This window comes from Pseudonaja textilis, chromosome 3 (assembly GCF_049901715.1).
Source record: "Pseudonaja textilis isolate UNSWEBS1 chromosome 3, rPseTex1.2, whole genome shotgun sequence".
Taxonomy (NCBI): Eukaryota; Metazoa; Chordata; class Lepidosauria; order Squamata; family Elapidae; genus Pseudonaja; species Pseudonaja textilis.
In genome coordinates this window covers 163,976,800-164,001,967 of record NC_141992.1, presented here as the reverse complement: position 1 = coordinate 164,001,967, position 25,168 = coordinate 163,976,800, and the positions used below count along the sequence as shown (strand labels likewise).

The following is a 25,168-nucleotide window of genomic DNA, read 5'->3' as shown; positions in this document are numbered from 1 at the left end:
ACAGAAAGATTAGTGGCCCAATTTTGGGATACTGTGTAAAATGGATTATCCTAATGTTTCTCAAACACTTTTCTTCATTATCCAAACAGCTTACCAGAAATCCTTTTTAATCCAATGTAGGTAAAACATTGCTAGAACAACAGATAGTGACTATATATAAGGATATCTTTGTGATAGTTGATGTGCCAGTTGCAGTCGTACTTAATGCAGAGAACCTGGCTATTGTAATCTGTGTTCTTATTATTATGCATTTTACCTAGGCCCACCTTTATAGTTTATTCCAAAATTGCAAATGTCTAGAACAGGGGTGTCAAACTCAAGGTCCAGGGGCTGGATCAAGCCCTCAGGGTACTTAGATCTAGCCTGCGGGGCTGCCCTGGAAACAGCAAAGGACCGGCCTGTGGTGCTTCTACCAGCGAAAACAGGCTCCCGAGCTCCATTTTCGGCTGTCATGGCCTCCTGCAACCTTCTGCCAGTGAAAACAGTGAAAACTGACAGACAGTTTTAGGAGGCCGTGGCAGCCAAAAATGGAGCTCGGGACCCTATTTTCGCTGGCAGAGTGCTTGGGCCACCACAGGTGCCCCCATCATGAGTGATGTCAGTCTGGCCACGCCCACCACGGCCCCTCAAGGTCAAACACAACCCTGATGAAGCACTCAATGAAATCAAGTTTGACACCCCTGGTCTAGAATGTGGCAGCTTGCCTACTGAATGGCTCCTGCAGTGGGAGCATATTAACATCATCCCACCCCCCACCCCCCCGCCGATCCACAAAGCTGAAAAGATTGGGGAACTACTAAGCACTGATTAAGTTACCTAGTTTGGATGATGAAATGTCTGCAAGTAAACAAGCTCAGACAGTACCAAGGATCCCTCAGATAGGAGAAAATTTGAAAAATCGAAAGAAATACAATGTGACATTGGGGGGAGCAAAATTGACATCTTTGTATCAATCTTCATTGGGAAAGAAGTTAATAGAAATCTAAGAACAAATAAAAGTTGCAGATGATATACTATTTTAGAGCTATAACAGAATATTAAATTAGCAGAATAAATAGCCATTGTAACATCTGTTTTAAAATGAAAATGGCAAATAATTAGAATTAGCTGAGGTTGAAAAAGCAGGAAATAAAGGACAGATAAGAGCCCAGGCAGGCAAGTTGGCCAAAACAGCAGCAGACACAGAACTGGTCTGTGTCTGCTGCTCTTCAGAGCTACCGGTTCTACAGAGCTGGACAGAGCCGGTAGAATCCCACCCCTGCTGGGAACTCATTCAATCCTTGTTCAAGTAGATCTTTCTTTGGATTGGCCTTTAGAGTACTTTGGCTTTAACTTTACTTTCTTTAGTGCTATCCTTGTTTTTTTTTTAATGTCATGAAAGCATATGCTTGTCACATGTGGACAGTTTTATTTTAAAAAGAGTAGATGTTTTGTAGCAGTAATAACAAGAGTTCAATAGCAGTTTGAAAACAAACTTATCTTCATGAGCAAAATTATACTTTGCAAGATGCAAAAGATAGTCACCTCAGTAGAGTCAATGTACAGTATACTTATATGTATGTTTGTATATATACATGTCTGCATTTATGTGTATATGTGTGTGTATATGTATATGGAAAGAGAGAGAGAGAGGGAGGGAGGGAAGGAGAGAGAGAGAGACAGAAAATGATGAATGAATATGTATAAGAGAGAGAGAGAGGGAGAGAAAGAATATGTGTATATGTCTGTTGGACATTTCCCCATAATATATAAATAGAACCATTTTATTCATTGACACTTTTATTTTTCATTTTCTTTTACTAATTTCTTCAACTATCTTTTTAAAATATTCTACTTTATTTAATCTAGGATCTCTTAAGCCTTTCTAGATCAAGATTTTTCTTTCTACCTAATACTGCCTTTTTCTTCTTTTCCCTTTATTCTTGTATAGGCCTAACCAAAGATGGCAATAATGAAAATATTGATTCACTTGAGGAAGTTCTTAATATTTTAGCAGAGGAAAGTTCTGATTGGTTTTATGGCTTCCTCTCATTTCTCTATGATGTAATGACTCCTTTTGAAATAATAGAAGAAGAAGAGAACGATGCAACAGATGATGTTGATAGTACGTCACAGAATGAAGGGGTTCAAGGAAAAAAGACATGTGTTATTGTGGATTTGCAGAATCAGTGACTTCGGTTCATGGAACAATTCATTGATGAATGGAAATGTCCATAAAATTAACTAAGTGCAAAAATGTGCTTGAGTAAAACAGGGTAAATCCCTCTTATGGACAGATCAGCTATATGAAGACTTGTTGTCTAAACTCTTTTAGAAATATACAGTCAAAAGACAAATTGAAATAACATTTGTTAGTATTAACCCAACAGTATGCTAACTAGTATGATTGGTTTATGTCTGCCTTTGCACTAGAATGCACAAGCCCTATAGTAATAGCCTACATTACTAATCTGTAAATGGTTCTTTTTTCTAACAAATGTTAGCTGGCTATAAATATTTAGGCATGTCTGGCAAATTGTGTATATATTGATACTCGAGATTTTAAGATTCTACCTACCATAACATTAAATTAGAGAACTATTACTGAATTTAGTATCAGTAATTATTTCCTAATTTTTTAGTTTCTTTGATTTTACAGAACATGTATTGAGAATAGTTGTTTATTTATTATTTATTAATAAATTTCTTCCATTATTTATTATTTAAAACTAAGCATGCAACTTCTATAGATTTTTAAAATGGGTTTCAGTCACTTCTTCATATATTACTGTTCTTTCAAAGGCAGTTCATTTGTTTAAAAAAGTGGATATTTATGAGGATAAGAAACTGTAAATAAATAAATATACCCCCACACCCACCCATGTATATATGTGTTTTTTTGAATTTCTGAACATATTAAAGATAGCCAGTACAAACTGACTTTCAAAGTGGTGGCTGACTTGGGTTTGATTTTATTCCTAGTCTTAACCTTGGCCTCATAATGAAGTAATTGATTATTCAGCCTCTTGAAATCCAACTATTTCTCAATGCCTATGTTTCTGTGCTCTGGATTCCCTTTCTGGAAAATGTGGACTTTGGGGAAGGAGAGAATCCAAGCTCCTACACTACAATCACATTGCTGAATAAATGCTGAACTTTGCAGATCAAGGATTAGTCTTGTGAACAGTAACAGCTTTAATTATTTGTACTAACATTGCTGTAAGGTTTTAAATAATATTTACAACTTACAAGAGAGATCTGTAATTTTTATTGCTTGTCTTACTTGATAATACTGAGCATGTAATTGTGCTTTTAGTTTCTGCTTGTTTTGATGACATGCTAACATGTAAATATTTTGCATCAAGTTTCTCATTTTTATCTGTTCAAGTCAAAAATTATCAGCTGAACCCTGGATTTCTGTGACCACCTTCAACTGTATCTGATACAAACAATGAGTTTCCCATCACATTATAAAATACTTTCTTGAGTTATATGAATAAACATTCCGAACATGTAGTATACTTTTATTATTAGCTACCATAGAATATCTTAATTGTACAGTAGATCTTGGAAATCAACATATAATGAATAGCAAATGAATTGTAACAAAATGATATTTGTAGTCTAGAATTTACTTTGCTAACTCTTTTCATGTACACAAATATTTGTATCATTAATACTGCATATTACATTGATTTTTAGTTTATCTTAGCTTTACTCAAATATTCCCAGTCTCATTAGGATGGGAAGGTCAGAATAAATTTGCTAGATTCCATGTTCTCATGTTAAGTTCTTCCCTTCACATTTTTAGAGCAAGGCTTGAAATAGGCAGCATGGATTATTTATGAAAGCTCATGGAATAGAACTGTATAAAAGAGTTTTAAATTGCATATGAAACTTAACAAAAATAGAGCAAGATCTCTCCTAAATATGTGAGAAATTGATGGAGATTAATTGAAGGTTATAGATTATGAGAAATTGTTCCCACTCAGATGACTATTATAGATAAGTCTAAATATGCAAATAGTACCAAATTCCTATTTGTAAATGGTCTTTATTCATAATCTATTAACAGGTCAGGCAATCTTGGTCCTAAATTATTTATTAAACGTATCATATTCACCTTTAAAATTATTTTAGAATTTGCTTTATTTTTTGTTGTGGAGTTTATAAATACAGTTTCAGTTTATATACATTTTACTAACTTGTGGAAGAATGTTAAAAATATTTTGCCTCGATTTTCTAATATTTAAGACTAACTTGGTATTGTAAGATTTATTTTGCTAAGGGATATGATCTGTTATTTCATGAAATTGATTTATAATTGTTTCTGAATTGTACTTGGGCCCTGGGCACTGAATATTAAGAGCCTAATTAGGTTTGAGATAGAATGGAACAGAGAACTTAATGAACTGAACTGAGCTTTTCAGAACTTCATAATATACAGTGTGGATATAACCTCCAGTCGTCTGTCTATAACAGTATTTTCCATGCTGAAGGATTTCTTTGGCTTTAGATGGGCATACTCCATCTAAAGGTTATAAAGACTATGCTCCAAAAAGTAAGTTCTGTGGGATCATGACAAAACTTCAAATTACATCATAATATTTTTTTATTTCACATTTTAAATATAGCAATTTGTTGGCAACATTTACACCTAAGATTTTCAAGAATATTCTAAGCTTGGTCTAAAAGATAATGAAAATCTTTGATAATAGGCAAAATGTTTTGGGAAAGAAGGAACCTGTTTAATTTCAACTGTTCAACTACAATCAGCAGTACTGACAAAGAAGTAGTAGTATTTCGGCATGAATGGGGAATATATTAGATTGTTTTCAACTTCTGCCCCTCTCTTTTCAAACACCCTTACCTCTGAGATCTGGCAGGCCTATATCCTCCAAAAGCCTTCCAAAAAGCTTTGCAGACCTGGCTTTTTTCATAAGGATAGTATGTGGCTAGACCTCAGGAAACTTGTCTGTTGGTTATAAGGGGAGTACTGTTTGGGAACACTAATAGTTTTTATGTAGGTTTTATGATTTTTTTTAATTGTTTTAGTATATTGTTTGTAAGCCATCCAAGATGTTGATACATAAGATGTGTAATTATAAATCTTATAAATAAATAAACATAAACTAAAACAGTTTACAATCATGTGATAGATGTGATGTAGCTATTACATGTGCAGCTTGTTTAACATTTCTAAAGAAAAGAACAATTTCAATGCTGTATTTATCTCTATGACATGTATATGAATCATGTATTACTTGCTCAGAACTGATTACTCAGAAATCAGATTTCTGTGAACTATTACCAATTCATATATTCATGTGTCCAGCATACTTTTCTAAGGTAGTTGATATAATGTCAGAGCCAAGATTGCATTTATTCAAGAATTGTTTATAAACATATTTGATCCTAAATATATTTTTCAATCCAGTCCAATGACTGCAAAAAATTAACTCTCAGTACAGTTATAACTAGAAATAATTACCAGCAGAAAAAGTGAAATTGGAATTCCAAGTCTAGTAACATGAATAAACTAATGTCTACTGGAATAAAAATTGGAATGTTTTCTTATCTTGCTTTATTAGTTGTAAAAAAAATCTCTTAGTCAAAAAGAGGTATTAGAAAAAAATCTTGTATATTAATTTTACTGAATAATGAAAAATATAAATGTAGAATATTAATAATTTCATGGTAAAATATTTCTGGTGGAAATTTCATTTTTTAATTAGTATACGAAATGTCCTAAAATAATACTTGCAACCTATTTCCATTTTTAAAAATTCAGGAGTAAAACCTGGAGAGATTATCAAGAGCAAAGTCAAAGGTACTTTACTACCAAGCCTTAGCAAAGTTTATTGTGTATTGATTACTGATGCCTGCAGTGCATGAGTTTTGTCATGTTAATAATTATGCCTACTAACTTTGGATGCTCTCATAAAAATTTCAGATGTGGCCATTTTTTACTAAACAGTTTTCCAAATGACTCAAGCAGTTTATTATATTTATATTCTGCTTTTGCTTCAATAGCTCAAGGTACTTTGCATTGTGCTCCAGCATATTCTGTTATATCTCTCCATCCCTAATATATTACATTTTGATCATTATGCCATAATAGAATCTCTCCTGAAAACAGTTCTGTTATAAATATATAGAAGCAAATTTCTAAATGCATATCAACTTGCTGACAAAAAATAAACAAAATGCCTTTACTGAGATCTGTCAGCTGGAGTTACATATAGTTATAGTTTCAAAAGAACATACAACTCTTATAAATTATCTTTCTAATGATATAAACAAGAATTTTGGATTTATTTATCCTGGTGCTTGCCAAATATTTAATTACTTTTTGTCTATCAGATGTGTAAACTCTTGGCTTATAATTTTACTCCTGCAAAACATTTGGGCAAGCAATATAATCACACGAATAGATAGGTTCCCCATTTTATTTATGGTGAATGAAAATGTGTTTTAAACCCCTTTGAATAGTATTATACTATGAAAATATATAAGGGATTTATGGGAATGTGATCAGCCTTGCCTAGTAATGGACAATACTGTTGAGAATGGCTTTATATGTATATTTAGGATGTAATAGTAATTATTTTGAATGTTAGAATATTAGCATGAGGATTTTTTAATGAAAAACTATATGATAGAAGACACACATTTTATTTATAATAGCATTTGACATTAATACATTTATCTTTAATTATTCTTAAGAGTCCAACAGTTTTTGGGGTTCAAATAGCATACTAGAAAAAATTAAAGGTTGATAATATCTTGGCAGATTGATGAATATTGGCCTGGATGGATGCCTAGTGAGAAAAATAATTTGGAAAGGTCTTTGATTCTGTTTCTCTGTCTTTTATTAACATTGATAATGCCAGGATATTTTTCCTTCAACTGAATTCACTTCTGGTTTTGGAGTGCTACAGTACTTGAAAATTATGCAAAATTGCTATTTTCAGGAAATAATCATTCATGCATCTGTCAATTGTTCACCCTTACCTCACTTCCATGGTTACTAATGAATATTTTGAGATACTCTAGGCATGGAAGCTAGTATTTGAGTAAATTTAGATTTGATATGCCTTGTAGCACTAACAAATCAATTGTATAACACATTTTTATTTTTTAAATTTCTCAGATTGCAATCAGAAAAAAAAACTTGTTAATATTAATTTATTGGGGAATAACATAATCAAGTTTAACCTGAGTAAAATAGATGTGCATCTCAGGCTTTTCTATAATTTACCTAAATCTATTAAAATAGTGCATTCTTTTCTTATTTTATTATCATAAAACACTGATTTTCAAGAATGTTTTACTAGATCAATATTAAGTTCAATTAAACAATGCTAATTGAAATTGAGTCAAGAGAATATCTTTAATATTGGACTAATCACATTCAGAGTCTATAATGTCATCAAGTTGCTAAAGTTAATGCCAGTGCTGAACTTAACATTTTCTAAAAAAAAATACTTGACATCAACCTTTCCCAGCTGGTTCCTTGTGGATGTATAGAACCTACACCTCACAGCTAGCATAGTCATTGTCATTGTTTCTTTCTTTCTTTAAACAACTAATATAGCCATCCACTTCATAGCTGTGTATCTGAATGGCCCAGGCAAAATTAAAGTAACCCTCCAGTAATATAATATATCAATAACCAAATATTAATCAAAATCACAGTAATATTGAAATTTGAAACATCAGAATAAAGTTTTAGGTAGCTTAAAATACAGTAAAAAAAATAAAACGAAGTAATAAAAACAGTTATTAAAATAAAGAACATTAGAGTACCAGCTTAAATAACTGATATCTGAACAGTGACATATGACCAAGACATCTTCACTTGACATTAAAAAGTGTAGTAAAATCCATGTCAGGTATACTTCACTGAGAAGGATGTTCCATGGACCTGGGGTTCCCAAGCCCGATTGGTTACTGTTTGAGTACAGGGCCACACAAGCAACAGGAGCGCATGAAGCCCCATTTGCACAAGCGGAGGGCACGCGTGCAAAACATCTCCCTCCACTGCTTCCACAGCCAGTCTACACAGCTGGAAAAATTGGAGACTGCTGCCATAGACTGCTACGGAAAAGGCCTGCTTTTCAGTAAACTGCTACACCTGCAGTATACCTCTGATTTCAGTGTACATAAAAGAACATATAACAAAGTGGTAAAAGAATAGAAAGCAGGAATGAACTGGGACCCTGTGTGAAAGTAACAGAAGACTGAGGTATTAGACTTATACTACCCAGTTCCATTCAGTAGTCTTCCTGTAATTGTTTTAGTTTTGCAGTTCAATCATTTGGCATTGGCATTTGCACATTTCACATTTGGCTTCAGATAAGCAGACTCAATGGAACAGCCTTCAGTAAATTGTAAGACCTCACTCTTAACAACGGTGTCACTTAGTGAAGATCCCAGTTGTGGTCATTAAAAAAGGACTACACTGTATTATATTGTACAAGTATTGTATAAAGATAACCCTACTACTTAAGAAGATAGGTGTGACAAAATTTAATTTTAAACATTTAAGTAGGAAAGACATCAACAAGGATAATGAGACCCTTTCCCATAAAAGTAAACAACCCTAAGAGACACTTTCCCATAAAAGTAAACAAAAGACAGAAAAGGCTATAAATTATATATATTTTTCTGCTTTTACTAATATGTGAACAGCTTATTTTGAAGTGGAAACATGAATTCATGATTTGAACTTGCATGCTAATAAATAGTGTCTTAATTTTAAAAAAATATTTTCCTTTTTTTAAATAATGAAAAAGTGATCAAAGAATCAGCCAAGAAAACAAAAGAAAAGCAGCAATTAAAGAAAGATGCCAAAGAAGAAGAAAAGAAGAAGACAAAGAAAAAAATTGAGGACTTTGATATAAAGAACGAGAAAATCGATGATAAATCAAAAAAAGATTCTCATAAAATTAAGCAAGATAGAAAAACTGGAAAAGAAAAATCTGAGTTAGACAAAAATCATAAAGATAAGGATACAAAAGTATTAGCTAATGACAAAGATAAAGAAGTAAAGAAGTTAGCAAAAAGTCTTTCTAAACCATCTGAAGAAGATAAAAGAAAAAAACCAAAGTAACAATTTTTAAAGTCTGAATAGTAGTCAAACAAACAAAAGAAACCATTGATATTTCATCTGTAATACACTTTTTCTTGAGTTGGTTGGAATAAACAAGAATACATGCTTAGTTCCATCGCAGCCTTGGTAGACGTGTGAATTTATAAACATGCAATATTCCCTTTGTACATAGCTTGTTTACTTTATTGTGATCAGTTATACAATGGAATTTTATTTTTGCTACTCAGTATGTCACACACAAAAAGGCTAATGTAAAAATAAACTGAAATATTTGAAATTAGTATTTAATTTAGAACAATATTTCATACCAATTCTTAGAATTGTAATGGGAAAATAAACTTGGATTTGGTTCTCAGGTTTCTGTGTTTGTATGTGTGTGTGTATGTGTGCAGTAAACAAACATCCATTATATTAAGCATGGATTCAGTAATCTGTGGTATTCCAGATGTTACTTAATTTTGATTCCCAGCATCCCTCACTATTAAGCTACGTTGGCTGGGACTGCTGGAATGTGATTTCTATAACTGGGATGCCATAGGTTGCTTTCCCTGTTAGAGATTCATCACAATAAATAACCTCATCAGATTACATACTCCATAATGTTTTCCATAATGAATTACTTAACCATATCAAAGACAAGTGGTTTGAAAATATAAACCATGACACTGAATTTAGAACGCATGAACTTGATCAAAATACTGATTTCAACTACCCTTTCACAATAATTTTTCCATAATGCTTGCTGCTTAGAAAACCAATCTTTTGGGGAGAAAATTGAATTTTATAGTTGTATTACAGTTAAAAAAAACAAAAACCATTGAACAGAGTCATTGTGTACAAAAAGTAATTAGTGACTTTTAGAATTCCTTTCCATCAAGGAAAGCCTTACAGAAAAAAAGATGTACTTTAGAAACTTATATGAAAAAATAATGGAGATATCCAGACAGCATTTCGGAAGTACTTTAACTGGTTAACATTTTGAACATGAAGATAAAGCAAACGTTTCCATAATGGCTTTGAATTTGCAATGCATAAATTATTATATTTCAGGTGATGATGTGAAAAATAGTAACTACATATATGCAATTTAGAAAGGAATGCAAAATAGTGCATTTTTTATTTTGAGAAGGTAGCTTTAATGATTTAGCTAAAAATATTATTTGGGTGTGTGCCTGAGGAAATGCATTTATATAATAGTATTAATTTAGTTGTTTGATACAAATTCTTAAATGAAAATATTAACTTGAAATAGAGTTAGATAAGGGGGAACAAAATAAATAAAATGCAACCATGTCGATCTTAGTATTTCTGTAACGTATGTTTTGCTGTCAAATAAGGAATAGAAAAGAATTTCATAGCATAGAAACCTCTTCGAAAATTTCAGAACATGCAGTGTACATGAGCCAGTGGTGATGCCATTTGTCGGGGAAGAGAAAGGTTATATAACGTTTTCAGAAAACATTTAGGAATAGTCATTTGCTTCCAAATATATTTTCAAAAGGTATTTTTGCCTAGCCACTAGCAAGGACTTGTAGACACTGTGCTCTGTAATAAATGGAAGGCACCTGATTACTTAGATGTATAGACAGTATATTGAGTCTCATTGTAAATATTTTTAATTCATTTTTGAAGAATTTAAAGATTTTTGAATGAATTTTGACTTTTATGACATTTATGTTGGAATGTAGTACACTGAAAATAATTCATATCCTCTTGGAAATAAAGTAATGAAATATGTTCCTGTTTGTTTATTAGAAGAGATGAAATTCAATAAAAACATCTGAGCAGAAGAATTGTTCAATTCCTTTTTATTCAATATTAGAATATTTACTTAAAAATCAGCTATCTAAGAAGTACAGGTAGCAATACAGATAGTAGTAATTAGGAATGGCAACTCTTTCATGGTGTGGCATGTAACTGTTGACTTACAGTGGAAGTTGCTGCAGTTCCAGTTAACGTTATACAAATCCTGCATAGTGATTAAGCGCATTTTTATGTGATCGCTTTTTACAACCTCCTGCTAGTGAGGAGTCCTTGGTGCTTTCTGAGTTTGGTTGTTTTCTTGCAGATGTTTCATTACTCAAAGTAAGTAACATCATCATTGGCATCCACAAGAAAACAACCAAGGTCTGAGCACCAAGGACCTCCTATTCTAACCCTGAGCTACAAATATAATCCTTTATTGACTCTGCTGGTTTCATCATTGACTTTGCCTATTGGAAGTTGGTGATGAAAATTGCAAATGTGAAAACGGGATGCTGCAGTATTTGTGAGTTGATTGCCAGCACCAAATTGCTGTCATGTTACCACAGGGATGCTGCAATGGCTGTAATTATGAGGATTGGTTGTAAATCTTATTAAGCATTGTTGTAATTTTGAACAATTGCTGAATATGTGGGTCATAAACTACTCCCAATAGTTTAAGATAAAAGATAGTAAAAATCAGAATGTATTCTGGCTTATTGCACATTGGGAATTTGCTATATATGGGAGCATTGAAAATTTAGCTATTTCTCTTTCCTGTTTAACTATAGAAGTACAGTATATAATCATTCTTCGTGCTATGTACATTGCTCCTTTTTGTCTGTATTTTTTGCTGCTGGGTGTGCAGTATGAATATAACTCATCATCTCCAATGCTCAAGAAACCTCGGGAATAATTACGTTAAGTGAAGCAAAGAATTTCTTCTATTCACTTCCACCAGGTTGAGATCTACTATAACATCCTTTAATCTATTGTATTTTGTTCATCAGTGGATAAGAGAGACAGAGCTAGAAAATGTTGGGATAACAAATTCAGTTATATTAAATGAAGTTGTACTGCTGGTTGATATTTGACCTCACAAAATCATGCATGCATACAGCCATAATTTTAAAGAGATTTCCATGAGACAGTGGTCTTTTAATGTCTCTCATTGTATTCTAGGTATCTATATTAGAAATCAGTTTGGTAATATACAAAATGCTCAAAGGAAGTTGGAAATAAAGCTAGTGAATGCACATAGCAATTCCTTTTAAATAGTTTCTATAATATTTTTAATGTATTAAAATTTTTAAATGTATGTTTAAAACTTAAATTGAAGATGACATGACTTTCTGGAGGTGGTAAGTATTTTTCACTGCGTTTGGTGTCCCCATCTTAATTAATTAAATTTCTACACCTCCCATCTCACCCTGGGTGGTTCGCTAATAATGATGCCTAATTGGATCAAAATATTGATGCAGAGATTAAAGTTAACTTTATAACTAAACAATGCAGGACTTAAGGAAAGATCTGTCCCAGAACAGTCAATGCCAAGAAGTGCTGAAGAGGTTATCCAACCTGCAGAAAAGCCACATGTGAAAACAGGTAAGTCCTTAATAATACAAAACTCTTAGAATATGAGATCTGCAATTACAACATTTTGCGATGATTGAAAAATTACAATATTTATTCTGTGCTTCCCGTGAATTTTTTCAGATATTACAGTGTTTTCTATTTAGCTTACTCTTTGTTTTTAGTTATTTTTTTAAGGCAGTGAAGAATTTTTTTCCTGATTGATATAATCTTCAGAAATAATTCCAAAATCAATATTTCAAAGAAATGAATTGAAAGTCAAATATAATGCCTATTTCAGATGCAAAATGGCAGCTACAGTTAGATGAAATTGGCTAAGATGTATAACTATTTAATTGTTAATTTAATAGTTTAGTTAATAGTTATACATGAAATGATAAAGAGTTTTTAAATAGATGCTTTGAAATATCAATAAAACATCCTACTTAAATTTACTAATATAGGGACATATACAAAGAATCACCATTGAGGAGATGGCCCATTTAAAAATGGCTATTATTGTGGGTATGTTTTATATATATTACATGACGAGAGTGATTTGCTGAAATTAATAATAAAATTTCGAATGTAGAAATTTTGACTAATTGCAAAGATGAAAATGCTAGAATTATTTTCAAAAGCCGCAAATTGTATAGCAAGAATATACAAGTTTGAAGGTTCTGGCTTAGATAATCGCTCTTAGGCCTTACTCATTGGTGGAGCTAAAAGGCAAGCCACCTTCCAAATTAAAATGCTTTTAATGTCCAGTCTGTACATATTGGAAATGGCATTCTAGCAAATACTTGGACTAAAGCCATTCAAAGCTTTATAAAGTAACAACTAAAGAGGGCTTTGAAATAAATTGGCAACCATTGTAAATCAGGAAGAAAGGTGACTGAATCTGCAGTTGTTGGAATTTCTAAGTAATTTTCAGGAAATCTCCATGTAAAAATATAGTAATCTACATAACATCACATAGCCATATTAATATAGTGCTCATGGGATACAGTAATTTGTTGGAAACATAAATTCTATTTTTACCTTTGGCCCCATACTGATACACTATTTTAATCCTGGAATCTATTCACAGATCTTAAGGTTCCCTTAAAACCTGTTGCCTTATCAAAGATAAGCTATAATTAAGTATTTCTTGTAGGCTATGCTTGCTCATCCTTAGATATGTCAAAATACAACCTAGAAATGTATTAAGATAAAAATTTCAGGAGTACATTTTTACATTAGGTAACAAATTCCATTCCAAGCCCTATATAGCAAAACTGCTTACACTATAAAATGGATGGATTGAGATTAGTTGCCTTATCCAATTTACTGTCTTGTCTTCACCTGAAGTTTTTTATTATGATTTCTACTAATATACACATTTGCAAAATACATGAATTGGTAGCCAAATGCTTACATGAATAAAAATGTAGCATTTTACACACACATATACACATATGGAACACAATAAAAAGAAAATATTTGTTGAATAAGATTAAATGTGATATTTTCATTTTTTAAAAACAAATGCAAATGTTTTGTATTTTTAAAAAATTTGAAAATGATATCACATTTAATCTTGTTTCAACTTATTCCAAGCTCTGGACAAAGTTGAAGCAGGTGTAAATAATGGTAGAAAAATCCAAAGAGCAAGTTGTGTGGCTGTTTTGAGGTCAGATATATGTGTCAATTTTTAGTTTTCTCAGATCATTGGAAGAAGCTTTTAAATATATTTAAGAAGTTGTAAGAATCATTTAAAAATAGTAGAATGAACCGGAAAGGCAACATCTGAAATGCTAGTGTAAAACATAGATTACATAGTTGAGAAAGACTGACAATTACAAATTATTTTAGGGATAAAATATATTAATTTTTCTCTAGGTACCTATTTTCCATTTTCTGTTATTTCATTTTCAGTAATTGTTCATATATTTTCTAAACTTATGCAGAACACGTACATGTTAAAACAGAACCTGAAGATGAAATTGAGGCCTTACTACATGAAGTTCTTGACTCACAACTTGGTATGAATGTATCCTAGATTCATTTTTTTTCAAATGTGTAGATTCTTCCTTTTTTTAGAAAAATAGTCTGCCACTACTTTGATCTATGTAAGAGAGTTTATAACATACCTTTCTGTTTATCCCTCCGTTGCTTTAACAATTATTTCTTCCTGAGGTGGAAAAATATTGTCTTTGCATAGCTTGTAGAACTTTCCCATGATAAGAGTAAATGTTTCTGGCATAATCTATTCGTACTTGGACTTCAATAAGGTATTAGACAAAGTAGACCACTTTTTGGCAAGATAGAAAAATGTGAGATGGAGAGCATCACTACCAGACGGGTATGTAACTGTCTGATCAACTGCACTCAACATATAGTCCTCAATGAAACTACATGGAGAGAAGTATGCAGTGGGGTACCCAAAGGTTTTATCTTAGGCCCCATACTCTTCAATAGCTTCATAAATGATTTAGATAAGGGGATAGAAGGGGAACTCATCAAATTTGCAGGTGACATCAAGCTGGGGGGCAGTAGCCAACCAGTAGAAGGTAGGCTTAAGTTCCAGAAGGATCTTGACAGACTTGAACACTGGGTCCTATCCAACAAGATGCAGTTCACTGATGAGAAAAGTAAGACTTAGACAAGAAAACTAACAGGAATAGAATAGTTGGCACCTGCTTCATCAGCAGTATCTTTCAGAAAAGGATCTAGGACTCCTAGTGGACAATCATTTAAGTATAAGCCAACAATGTAGTGCAACTGCCAAATATCCAGCACAATTCTAGGCTAGAGGGATAGAATCAAAATCACATGAGGTGTTAGTATTTTTTTATATTGCTTTAGTAAGGCTAGTCTTGGAGTAGTGCATCCAGTTTTGTTCACCATGCTACAAAAACAAAAACAAAAAAACATGAGACTCTACAAAGAGTGTATAGAAGAATACAGAGATGATTAGGAGGCTAAACCATATGATGGTTTCAAGAACTGGGTATATCTAGCAATCTTCCAATATTTAAGGGGTAGTCACACCAAAGGGAAGGGCAACTTATTTTCCAAAGCACCTGAGGGCAGAACAAGAAACGTAAAGTTTTTATAAAGCCTTGGTAAGATCACAATTGGGATAAGGAGAAATTTCCTGACAGAACAATTAATCAGTGGAAAGGCTTCCCTCCAGAAGTTGTGGATGCTCCATCACTGGAGGTTTTTAAGAAAAGATAGGACAGCCTGAATTAGTATAGGGTCTCCTGCTTGAGCAGGGGATTATACTAGAAACCTCCAATGTAGAATAGAATAGAATAATAACTGTATTGTCACTTTGAAGGTACACTAATTAGCATACATTAACATGAAATTTCATTGCATACAGCTCAAAAGAGTCACCATCTCAATATACGCTACATAAACATGACTAAATAAATAAATACAAAATTATGTATATACTCACATATACTGTAATATATGACACAGAAAAACAACACAGTCTAGTTCGGATGTATATATGTACATGGTGACAAAAACAATTCTTGCGAGTTTACCAGGTGGATGGCATAGGGAACAAAGCTGTTACAGAATCTGGTATTCCTGCTAGAAATATTTTGAATATCCATTCCCACTTCCCTTATTCTATTATTATGTAATGGACATACAATGTGAGTGTGTGAGTGAGTGAATGAATGAATGAATGAATGAATGAATGAATGAATCACTAAGATGCCAAAATTACCCTTTTTAATTTTAATTTTAATACCCTTTAGTAAGGGGTATTTAGTAATCTGTACCAAGTACAGATTATAGAAAAATATACACAAAAATGTACAGAATAGTTTAATGATTTTTGTGGAGAACAGACTATATTTAAATCACTAAAAATATTGAAAATTATATTGAAATATTGAAAATTGTCAGGTTTAAAATTTAAGCATCACTGTTTATGCTTTTTTTATTAGGAAAGATGCAATTTCTGTTACTGTTTTAAATGGATGTTTGATTTCATGAAATTAAGGGTGTTTACTAGAATTCAAAGTCGTCTCTTTTTTTTCAAAAAAGAAAAAGGTGAACTAGATGAAGAAAAAGGTGAAATAGATGAACACCATGAAGAAACAGATTTTCAGGAGGAGGAAGAAAAAGAAGACAATAATGAACTATCTGAAGAACCCACAACAGAACAGAGTTATGATAAAGAAAAAGAAGACAAAATACCTGAAATAACAGAGAAAACAAGTTCTACCCAAGAAGGTATCTCAGTTGTGAAGAAAAATAACCATATTTATTAGATATTTATGTAGCATTTAATTTTCTGAACCAATTCAGAGAGGCATTGAAGGTTTTAAAGTTTAAGATGTATGTAGCTCTGAGTTTGTTGTAATCATTCACTTAAACCTTTGTGATGTTGTCTATGTATTGTATTTGTATAATAATTTGTATGTGTATGTGTGTATCTATGTATGTATTAAGGCAACATATATATGCTTTTATATATCATATATACATATATATGTTTTCTTAAGTTTTCGCGGGTACTTACATGTATGGCATTCAGCTTTGTTTGGGTATTTTCCCACGTCATTGTAGTTGTGCTTTTAAAGTTGTAGCAACGTTTCGGCAGAATCTCATCTGCCATCATCAGGCTTCTGTACAGTGTTCATCTGAACACTAAACGTTGCTACAACTTTAAAAGCACAACTACAATGACGTGGGAAAATATCCGAACAAAGCCGAATGCCATACATGTAAGTACCCGCGAAAACTTAAGAATATATATATACACACACACACACACACACACACACACACACACACATATATACATACACACATGCATACATACATACATACATACATATTTAGGAGTGCCTTTGCACGGATTTGGATTCATGCGTGAATTTATTTTACACTAAGATAAAGGCCTGGTTGTATTCAAATGCAAGAAAAAAGAATTATAAGAAAACTTGCATAGTTCTGAGACTCGTTCACAATCCTTGAATTTTAATACCAGTTATCATATAGAATGGGCCTCTATGTTTGGAACTTATAGATTAATTTAATTTAGTAAATTTGAAATTTTGCAGTATTTTCTGTAATCTTTGTACATATTTAAAAAGAAACATTTTATTTTCAGAATCTGCAAATCACTACCAACCCAAGGATCAAGAAGAATATGACACCGATGGTATCTAATGTCTGTCATAATTTGATAGAAGAGTTAGATATAAGATGGACTTATATAAAAGTGTTTTAAATTAATAAATAAACTAATAACTTTCTAGTGCCACAAAGTGACTAAGTACTGAATATGCAGGAATTGCAAATTATATTCAGCACTTTCAGTGAAATTTTTATATAGAAAAAAAGTGAATCTAAAGGACCAAGGACTCCTGAATTTAAAGTTTTGATAAAGAATTTCAACAATTCAATTACGACTTAAAATAAATTTACTTTATATTATTTTATGTAAAATTGCTGACTGAGAAAAGGTTAATTAGTACACTAGGAAAAGGTATACACGTATGGGCGATCTATACAAAAATTGTCAGTGCTTGAATCTCACATATGCAAAATTGCTACAGTTGGAGATTTGTAAAACATTTTCTTCTGAGTCAGATACAGATTTCTTTCCTGTCACCTTATTTCGCTGAAATTTTAAACTAACGGCTTAAGATTTGTGGCAGCAATATTAAACATCTCCTGTCCTGGCAGTATATTAATGGTTTTTGTAATATAATATGGCATTCCTAATTTTCAGTTTTAAACGACTATTCTCACGTGGAAGAAGACACAAATGAGCCAGAAATCTCAGGTATGTCTGATTTATATTAATATAAGTGAAATATATTTAATGATGTGTAAAAGTAAATTGTTAAAAGTACATTATAGATCTGTCAATAATTTTCTTTTACTATCTTTTAATTGTATAACCTGGCTTTTCTATTTGAGTGATCAAGACTAATAAGTATCTTACTTGTTTTTGGTCATAAAAGTTAATGTTGTTCTACCTAGCAAATGGGACTAAGACTTCTTTCTGAATTTAGAAAAAACTCCCTTCGGTTGCATGCACTGATTTCAAACTTAATTTGCTTAGCTCTATCTTAAAAGGAAGAATGAAAAATTTCACACACACACACAACACAGACTGTATATTTGGAAAGAACATGGAAAGAGAATTGTTCATGTTCCCAAATATGTTCCTTACTAGTTGTCAGTAATGTTAAGCCTGAAGAAGTGGAGTTAATTTTTCTTAACAGATTCATCTTTGGGAGAACCAAAAGTTACTTCATGGTATTATAAAACTGTGATAAGTTGTTTGAAGAATATGACTGAGCAGGAAAGAAAGCATATGCACTCAGTCTTTTAAGCGTCTCCTAGAGAGTCTGGTCATTTCCAGTTTTGTGAATCAAATAGAATTAGTAATGTGAAATTATGTATAAGTGTGTGGAATGGTAAGTAACAGTTGGGGAGAAAATAATCTTATATATTAAAACAAAAAATAGTAATTACAATCAATACTGTAACACACTTTCTAGGTGGCAAGTACAAGTGAGGAACACTTCTGTGAAAGAACAGCAACTTTCATCCATGTAGAAATCATGATACTTAAGGGGGTCATGATTTCCATTTTTGGTCATAATACCTCTGAAAGGGTATACTTTATGAACAAGTTTGCAAAACACCATGTATCTTACAGATCTTAATATTCTTTTCAATTGCAGAATCTGCTCCAGAAAATACAGAACAGCCTGACCATGTGGAAGAAGAAGGTATGGTTTTTCATGGTTTTCTAATAGGATTTCAGTAGTGATTATCAGCACGGCATTGTTTCCCATTCATCTGTCATATTAAATAAACAATGCCATATTTTAAGTCTCTTTCAGTGAATGCTAATTAACTTATCTGTTCCCAAAGTTTTCCCCATTTGACTCCATATAAATTCTGTGATTATATGATATTTACATAGTCTTTTTCCAGCTGATTGGTATCTTCTGCTGATGGAGATCTGTTTTGTTTGCTGAACACATAAGAGTGATGTAGAAAAACAATGACAGAGCGCTGAGTGGATAGGAAAGAGCTGGCTCATCAAGTTTGCAAAACCTAATATGTCAGTGCAAATAAATTACTATGCCAAACCAACCAGAAACAATGTTGTGGGCAAAGATCTTGGTATCCTCCTACTTTTTCCCAAAGAATCCCAATGTGTTGTGAAGTATGTTGAAACTGACACAAGGAAATGGCATTCACCATTTAATTCCAGATACTTTGCTTTTAATGCATAACATATTCTTGTAAACAGTGTGTGTGTATGTGTGTGTGTGTGTATTGTGTATGGTATTCAGCTTTGTTCAGATATTTTCCCACGTCATTATAGTTGTGCTTTTAAAGTTGTAGCAACATTTCGGCAGAATCTCATCTGCCATCATCAGGCTTCTGTATAGTGTTTGTATACAGAAGCCTCATGGTGACAGATGAGATTCTGCCGAAACGTTGCTACAACTTTAAAAGCACAACTATAATGATGTGGAAAAATACCCAAACAAAGCTGAATACATATACATATATATGCAGGTCTTGGCATGTTCAGGTCTTTTCCTGTGTAAGATTGAGAGTATCTTGGCGAGGTTTTGACGAGGTCCCACTCGCCATCTTCAGACTTCACGAGCAAAGCGTCTATAATAGCAGAAAATTTTAATTCATAGCAACTTACCATTCGATGTTTAATTTTAAGATATGCAATCTGTTCTTTTTAGAGTTAGAGACAGAAGAGTTCACTGAGCATACTAGTATGTAGATTCCTATTTACTTACTGTGCATTAAATGTTTACAGTATCTACGTCTAGTCTACTCAACATTTGGATGTAAATTGACCAAGAAATACATTTAATACATTCGTCTGCAGTTTTAAAAAATAAGTTAATATTGAGGGAATACCTCAACAAGTACACTGACTCTTTTATGTGTGATCTATGTATTCACATAGAATAAAAACTTTCAGTTTTTCTGAAAGTTTACAATTACAAGAAAACGTTATCAACATTTTAGTCAATGATAGGAAGCGTTCTGTTGCTATAATTCTAATTGATTTACATTTTGTTTTTAAATTTGACACAGAGCACTGATAACCAATTTCAACTTTCCTTCTTTTTAATGAAAAGTAATATTTTTAATGCAAGCTGTTACATTCCAAATTGTGGCCTTCTGAATCCATTTGTTTTCTAACTCTATATAGCACAGAATATATTCTTCATCTGTGCGTTTTCAAATAGATAGTAATGGCACTCTTACTTCAGATACGTAACATTTAATTGAACACTTATAATATTTTTTTATTTTAATAGCCTGTATTGGTTTGTGTCTGACAATAAATTAAACATTTCTATAAACATAGGCAAAGTGAAGAAATAATAGTACAATTAGAACAAGGAATTGTAATTGTTACAGAATCATTTATTGCTGGATTTCAGGTACCCTACTTAGTAGCAGCTGCAATGCTTACTTTCAACTCCTACTAAAAAGCACAGTAGAAACAAGAAATTGTACATATTCTTACTTATTTAATATTGTATGATGACTACATATCCTGTATAGAGTAGAAAATATAGGAAACATCCATTAATTAAAGATTCTTATGTGGATTCATAAAGTGAAATAAAATACATAGATTGAATAAAAATATAAAATATATAAAAATCTGCTTTTACATTGGTAAGCAAGGACATACTGAATAAATATCTCTTGAACAGTACTATCTTCCTGGTAGAAATATAAGTAATAAAATACTTCAAACATCAGTAATACAATCAACTGAAAACGCTACGTATAGAGTGCTTCCAGCTATAGCTTTATACTTTTTAAAATAAGCTACTTTCATAAATGTTTTTATTTTGTTAGTTATATTTTCCTAAAACTTCTATTTTTATTTTTATTTGTTGCAATAAATCTACAGAAACAATTGACCATCCAGAACAAATACATGAACGTAAGTATAAATTGGTCACTTTTATTTCTAAGGATTTTAGGGCAATACATTATGAGGAAATATTTATTTTTAGCTTTCATTTTCTGGTTACTCCCACCACATTTTAAAGCAAAGATTCACACAAGCAAAATAGGTAAAATCAACGCAAGTATTATGTGTGGTCAAATATTTTCTGATGAGCAAGATCCAAGTGATATGGTTCGCAGGGCATTTGCTTCAGAAGAATAAAAAAAATCTAAATGGGGTTGCAATCATTTAACTGAAACGCCACTTCTTTTTATCTATGTCAGGTATGACATGTTAAAAAAAGGCCTTTGAAACCACAGTTACAGATGTCATTATGACACATGATTAAGCATTTTGCATGTAATTATGATGCTCAGAATATATGGAATATATAGTTTGAACAAGATGGCTATTCTCTTATCTTTAGAGAAGTTGAAGTTCCAATCACCCTTGTATTGTGTGGAGCATTCGTGGGTAATCTCAAGTGCCCTTTATTCAGAGAGGATTACAAAGAGCTAGCCCACTCGCCACTTCTTCATTCCTCTACAGTCATCAGTTCTGCTTTTAGTGAAGAATTATTCCAGGTCACTATTTCTTCTCTGGAAGTCCAGCCTCATGAAATTGAATAGGTTGTATTTTAAAATCAGCACACATGGAATAGAGCTACACAAAAGAAAATGAAGAATAAATGTTCCTTGAAAGTATTGGTGATTATTTCTAGTGAAAGAACATAGAACATAAACTGAAGCCATCCCATCCCTCCCTGGGTCCCCAAAAGTAAACACTGTTGTATGTAAAAATACTATTCTTTCTCTTACCAGAAGTAGTTGATTTTTCAATGTGCTGAAATATTTGAGCACTTGAAGTTTAGAGAAATAGATGAAATGTTCTTTTTTTAAAGGATTGTTGAATACACATTAAATTGAATAATCAACCTGACAGGCACTGGTTTTCCTCCTATTACTTGTTCAAACCAAACTGAGATGAAAATTATGGCCAAATTTAAATATATTTTACATATATTAATAAAATATATTTACATATATCAGTAAAAAGGAAAACTATATTTTTATATTCTGTTATTTATAGTGTTTTAAAATGCTACAACTTGAGATGTGCAGCTTTATATCAAATAAAGAAATATATACAAAGGTTACCACTAAGATTATAGAAACAGCCTTATCCATCACATTGGCCATTTTGGATGTCAAGGACATGACTTTATTCATCTCAGCAACAATCTAAAAAAAAAAATCATTGTTGGACTTCTGGTTAGAGCTTCTTCGGCAACAGACTGAAGCCTCCTCTCTGTGAGGTTTTGTTCCGTGCTCACCGCTGGAGCGCCCCGAGCCAGCTGGTTTCGGGGCTAAGCCACCCCGTAGAGGTGGTGAAGAAGGGGGAGACTGCCTGCAGGGTTGAGGAGAGCCGCATCTCTCCTCCCCAGCTGGCCATACTCCCTTTCCCTAAGGCGGTTGTAGCGGTGGTCAGAAATGACCACCACAAAGAAGAACTCGACCGGAAAAGAATGTGCAGGAAGAAGATAAGAAGAGAAAGTTTTGGCTGACCGGGTCAAACAGCAAAAGCAACAAATAAGCTACCCTGGAACTGAAACTATTAAAAAAAAACAATAACATTGTTCTCTAAGAAGATTTTTAAGCAGCAAAGGAGAGAGAAAAGGGAAAAGATTTGGGTTTTTTTCTCCTTTTCCTATACTGACAGCTAAGAGACTTAAGCAAGAAATTGGAAAAAAATCCACTTTGACATTAATAGGCATTTAATGCTGAAAATAAAAAGTCAAAGGGATAATAAAGATTTCTGGATAATCAAAAGCTTTTGAAAACAGGAAAGGAGAGAAAAAGAATAAAAGGGCAGGATCTGGAAGGGAGGAGACTGCCTGGAATTAAAAAGAACTTACAGCAAAATCTCAACAAGACTTCCAAAAGATACATTTTAACTGAAACATTGCAACAAAAACCCCAGGAAGAGAAAGTGGAAAAAGAAATAAGAAGAAACAGCTTGGGACTATTTGGATTACTTGATGATCTCTGGATTTTTGGTTATTGTATTTGAATGACTAAATCAATCGGGTGGTTGTTTAAAACTGTTTAAAATGGCTCCACTTTTGGAAGAACTGAAAATGGAACTTTAAAAGTACAAAGAAGGTGCACAAGAAGGGAGAGGTTCTTTTGGCTTCGTATTTCAGTTCTTAGAAATGGAGATTTGGAACTATGAGAAACAACAAGAAATGCCTGCAGAACAAGAAGATTGCAACAAAGAAGAAGCCATCTTTAATGAACAAGTAATCTTAGGTGGGGGAAAAAAGGAAAGGTGGGAAAGAGAATGGAAAGTTTAAGATTGGGAAAACCAAATTATAGAGAAACCGGGCCTATTTAGAGATAATGGGTGAAAATTTAATGGAAAAAGGGATTCTGCAAAGGTACGTAAGATAGTATTGTTATATTAGAAATAGAAATAATTTTAGAAAATATGCAACAATGTATGATTAAAATGTTTGATAAAATAGCTATTGTAATTATAAATAAACGTAATGAAATGAATAATGATTTACAAAACATGTGAAGAGAAATAAGGGAAAAATTAATTATGGAGATTATACATGTCTTTAAGGAAGTATGATATGTAATTGAAAAGAAATGTTAAAGATGTTAAGATTTTAATGATTATTAATGATAGAACTGAATTGGAATGGAATGAGGGTTTATAATTACATATATTTATAATCCTTTTTTTAAAAGAATATAGCGTGTATTATAAGAATGTTCCAAGCAGAATTCGATTGGAAGTTATGTATTATGTATTATATTGAAGGTCATAACCTTAAGGTATATATTGAAGTTTAAATAAGAGTTGAATGGATGCAATTAAAAGATATAAAGGTGTCATACTCCAATTAATAACTACAGGAGAAAACTTGTTTAATGAGAAAAGATAATATGAAATTGAAACAGAACAGACAAAAGTATAAATATAATGATTTGAATTGAGATGAGATAATCAAAATAAAATTGAGAAAATTAAAAGAGGGGAAAAACTATATAGAAAATATAGAATAGTATAAGATATGGAATAGAACACAAAAAGGAGCATGAAATTGAGTTTTGTGTCTGTATAAAGAAGTTCAACCCGGGACCATGCTATTTTCAAAAAAGATGTTTTACTTGTATTTTGTATGTATGAAAACCCAAATAAAACTTTATTTAAAAAAATCATTGTTGAAATATGCCTTATTGTGCCTTATGAGTTTTCCATAATAATTTATTAATAGATATGTTATTATTTCCTTAGGTGATGCAGATGTTTCAGATTCTGCTACTGAACCTATTCAGTCAGGTATATATCTATTAATTATCTTAAGATAAAAAATTGAAAAAGAAATTATTAATTATTGTAAATATGTTGTTAAGTTCATTTATATGCATTTTATACAAACAATTTTGGAATAAAAAATGCAGTATTACAAGAAAGCTTCACTGTATAATTTGGAACCAATGAAGATAGTCCTTGACTTACAACCGTAATGGAGCCTGCTTACTGCAGTTATCAATGGTGACAGTCATAAAGCAGATTAACAGGGGTCTGACCCAATTTTATTATTCATTCATTCATTCATTCATTCAATTTCTATAGCCACTCATTTCAGTCAATGATTCTGGGCAGCTTACAATTCAAAAAACATGTTACAATTGAAATATTGAAAATATTTTAAAACAATAAAAACTAATTAAATACAGATAGGAGCCAAGATTGTTGGCCAATTAGCA

At 32.2% G+C, this 25,168-nt stretch overlaps 1 protein-coding gene across 14 annotated transcripts in view; it reads left to right on the top strand.

Moving 5' to 3' along the window:
- ASPH (aspartate beta-hydroxylase) overlaps positions 1–25,168 on the top strand; it is a 97,677-nt gene that overhangs the window by 27,873 nt on the left and 44,636 nt on the right. For 4 of the 14 annotated variants that reach the window (XM_087931291.1, XM_087931285.1, XM_087931288.1 and 1 more), the window contains 9 exons: positions 12,353–12,442; positions 14,359–14,433; positions 16,460–16,648; positions 17,532–17,582; positions 18,156–18,209; positions 19,120–19,167; positions 20,152–20,184; positions 21,348–21,380; positions 24,693–24,737. In XM_087931291.1, the coding sequence (XP_087787417.1) occupies positions 12,353–12,442; positions 14,359–14,433; positions 16,460–16,648; positions 17,532–17,582; positions 18,156–18,209; positions 19,120–19,167; positions 20,152–20,184; positions 21,348–21,380; positions 24,693–24,737 (618 nt within the window). Of the gene's footprint in view, positions 1–1,930; positions 4,123–12,352; positions 12,443–14,358; positions 14,434–16,459; positions 16,649–17,531; positions 17,583–18,155; positions 18,210–19,119; positions 19,168–20,151; positions 20,185–21,347; positions 21,381–24,692; positions 24,738–25,168 lie in introns of those variants that run through there. The other 10 variants (XM_087931294.1, XM_087931287.1, XM_087931298.1 and 7 more) reach the window with 8 other exon arrangements.